The sequence below is a fragment of the Myotis davidii genome, unplaced genomic scaffold, assembly GCF_000327345.1.
Source record: "Myotis davidii unplaced genomic scaffold, ASM32734v1 scaffold647, whole genome shotgun sequence".
Lineage (NCBI taxonomy): Eukaryota > Metazoa > Chordata > Mammalia > Chiroptera > Vespertilionidae > Myotis > Myotis davidii.
Window position 1 is genome coordinate 267,427 of NW_006298634.1, and position 3,218 is coordinate 270,644.

The following is a 3,218-nucleotide window of genomic DNA, read 5'->3' on the forward strand; positions in this document are numbered from 1 at the left end:
TTCCCTTTAGTCCAAAGTTTAGAAAAATGCCCCAGAATGCTTTCTTTGGGCACTAATTTCAGTAATACAGAATCTGGACAGTTCAAGGATTTTTGAACTTTGATCTGAAGTGGCACACAAAATAATTTCAATTTTTTTCAAAGACAGGGCAAAAATTTAAAGGTATATTCAATTTGAAGATAATCCATTTGCCTTACAAGTGAGGCTTGACTTACTCTGTCCAAATTCTAACACATCAAAGTCAGTAGAATGAAACTAATAATGAAACAGAAGAGGCTCTAACTTTTATGTAGACTTGTTGACATACAAAAGCTAGATTAGCATTTTCTTCCTGAACAAACTCAGAACTGCTTTTGTTAGAAAAAATTATATATTTTATTTTCTTGGATATTTGCTTTAAAAAGGTATTAATTCCTCTTTATAAGAGTTATCAGAAGTCAAACAACTCAACTAGATAGATTTCTACTCCAAAATACATTTATCTTTGGAAAACAAGGTAACAGTTGTAAAAGCAGTGTAGTAAGAGAATAAAATGCAGTACGATCTGAAACATGGGTAAGATATTCACACATGAAAGTGTAAATATAATACACAGAGCCATTCAAATACACATTTATAAAGAGAATGGAAAGGTACCTAAAATAGCATTTTTATATATAAAATTTTCATATTAAAATATTGCTCATAATAAATAAGAGGTGACATTATGAATTTAACTTCCCTCTTAAAATTTTTATCTTTAGTAGTTCAGGCTAATCTAAGGTGTTGTTAACCTTCCATTGGTTTGAGAGGTGAATTACATTAAACTACGTTTCATAAAATCACACTGTAACAGTATATTTAAATAGTCACATGTGGTAAAAGTTAGGGAGGACCACTTAGTCATTATGGGGGAAAAAATTCCCCAGGTAAACCAAAATGATGAACCCTAGAAGACTAGAGTGCGACGATCCGCTTTATCTAACGAAGATGTTCAATACTGCCTTGAAGTTCTGCAAACTTAATGACCACATTGCAAGTGGCTGACCAGGAAGTGAGTGTAAGCTGAGTTCCGTTGCTCATGTCAGGTGGGACTTCATTCCTGTTCGCCCCACTTGCAGACATGGTAACTTGGAATAGTTCTTGAGAAGCTGTTCGATGGCGACGTGGCGGACATGGAGCTCTGAGGCCAGAGAATCTTTTTCTTGCACTTGGCGTGTTAACTCTTCAAAAACTTCTGTAAGGATTTAAAAAGAAGTTCCATTTGAGTACACAGAAAGCCAACCCTATGATTTATACTTCAAGTACTTTAACACGCATTGGGTGAATGTTTGCAATTAACGTGATTTGATACCTCCCTGGCTGGGTGGCTCAGTTGGTTGGAGCATCAATCTGTACACCAAGGGTTGTGGGTTCAATTCCCAGTCAGGGCACCATATCTAGGTTGCGGTTTAATCCCTGGTTGGGGCGCATATGGGAGGCAATCGATTGATGTTTCTCTCTCTCTTCCCCACTTCCTTTCTCTCTAAAAATCAATAGACATACCCTTACGTGAGGATAAAGGAAGGGGAAAAAAGTGATTTGACACAAAGGAAACAATTGTTTGATCATTCTAGGGTGTTGCATACTTTGCATAGTCAGCTGGAATAGGGTATTTCTCTTCTCCACCAAGTGAAACCTAAGTGTCATAAGCAATGACTATATAGATGCATAACAGGAATGGTAGTCACTATTACCTGAGACACTTTTCTCAATTTGAAAGAGAAACGGCTTCATCAGTACCTAACATGACTTATGGGAAGTAAGTGCACATTAATGCCTAGGTCTGGAAACCCCTCTAAGAGGCTTTGGAATCAGACTGCCTGGGATATTTAATCCTTGTTCCTTCTCTCAAGAGTCTCAGGCAAGTAACTTATAAACTCTGTTTTCATTTCCCCTTATGTATCAACTCAATGAGAGTAGGACCTTCATAGGGTTACTGTGAGGATTCAATAGGTCATACTTGGAAAGGACTTACACAGAAGAAGTACTTGACAAATGTATGTTGCTATTACTATTACTATTTTATTATTCTGAGAGAATGTGTGGTCAAGAAATACCACTTAGCTTTGGAGTTATAAAGACAGGAGTTAGAATCTGATACTGAATGAATTCATGATCTCTGTAAGCAACTTAACTGTCTCTGAAGTGTAGTTTCTTCACCAAAATGGGAATAAATTGCAAAAACAGGATAAGAGACAATTGGGGATTCTGAACACTAACTATTAAACTATTGATATTAGCATCGTAGTTCATGATGTTAAAGAATCACTAGCTGCCCTAGCTGATTTGGCTCAGTGGATAGATCGTCGGCCCGCAGACTGAAGGGTCCCGGGTTTGATTCTGGCCCAGGGCATGTACCTCAATTGCAGGCTTGATCCCCTGGGCTGCATGTGGGAGGCAACCAATCGACATGTTTCTCTCACATCGATGTTTCTCTGTCTCCCCCACTTCCTTCCACTCTCTCTAAAAATCAATAGAAAAATATCCTCGGGTGAGGATTAACAACAACAACAACAACAACAAATATATATATATTTGAAAAAAATAACTGATGCTTGAGGTGGGGTAAAGGGAATGGGTGAAAGCAGAGATGAAGGAAAATTTAGCTATGCTTTTTGTAATAGTTGAAGCTGATGAAGATGGGTCAAGGCGTTCACTATGCTATTCTTAATATTTCTGTGTTTGAAATTGTTCAAAGCCAGGGCTAATACCTTCAAGACCTGCTACGGAGTTCACTTGCATAGTAAATATTAGTAAGAAGGTAGAGATTAAAGTTGTAGTCTCCATTTTCACTTCCACTCTAACAGGTTCTAACCCAATTTTCAAATTTAATTGCGGATGAAGCTACTGGTACCCTGTTATTGGGGATTTTCTGTGTCAAAATTTTCACAGGGAAAAAACAATGACATTGATTCTTTACCCTGTATTCGCTGTTGGAGCTTTGCATTCAGTTGCTTTACCTCACCAGAAGTCATCGAATTCACTGAAACATGAAAATATATTCATTATTACCACAATTTGGGAAAATCAGCTGCCTACATCACTAACGCAATATCCTAATTTTTAAAAATTTGTACTTATCTGCCAACATAATGTTCAGCAGTATCCTGGGATTCATTCATTAACTCCTGCAGTGTGGAGTTTTTGAATCCTAACATCAACCCACAGGAAGAAACAAATTTTATATCAATCCCAGT

General features: G+C 37.3%; 1 protein-coding gene across 1 annotated transcript in view; it reads right to left on the reverse strand.

The window, feature by feature from the left end:
* Positions 1–105: 105 nt before the first annotated feature.
* The window catches only part of LOC102769160 (chromosome unknown open reading frame, human C21orf91), a 20,854-nt gene continuing 17,741 nt past the window's right edge, over positions 106–3,218 (reverse strand). Inside the window, 2 exon segments of the mRNA XM_006779546.2 lie at positions 106–1,216; positions 2,942–3,004. Coding sequence (XP_006779609.1) covers positions 1,059–1,216; positions 2,942–3,004 — 221 coding nt within the window. The 3' untranslated portion in view covers positions 106–1,058.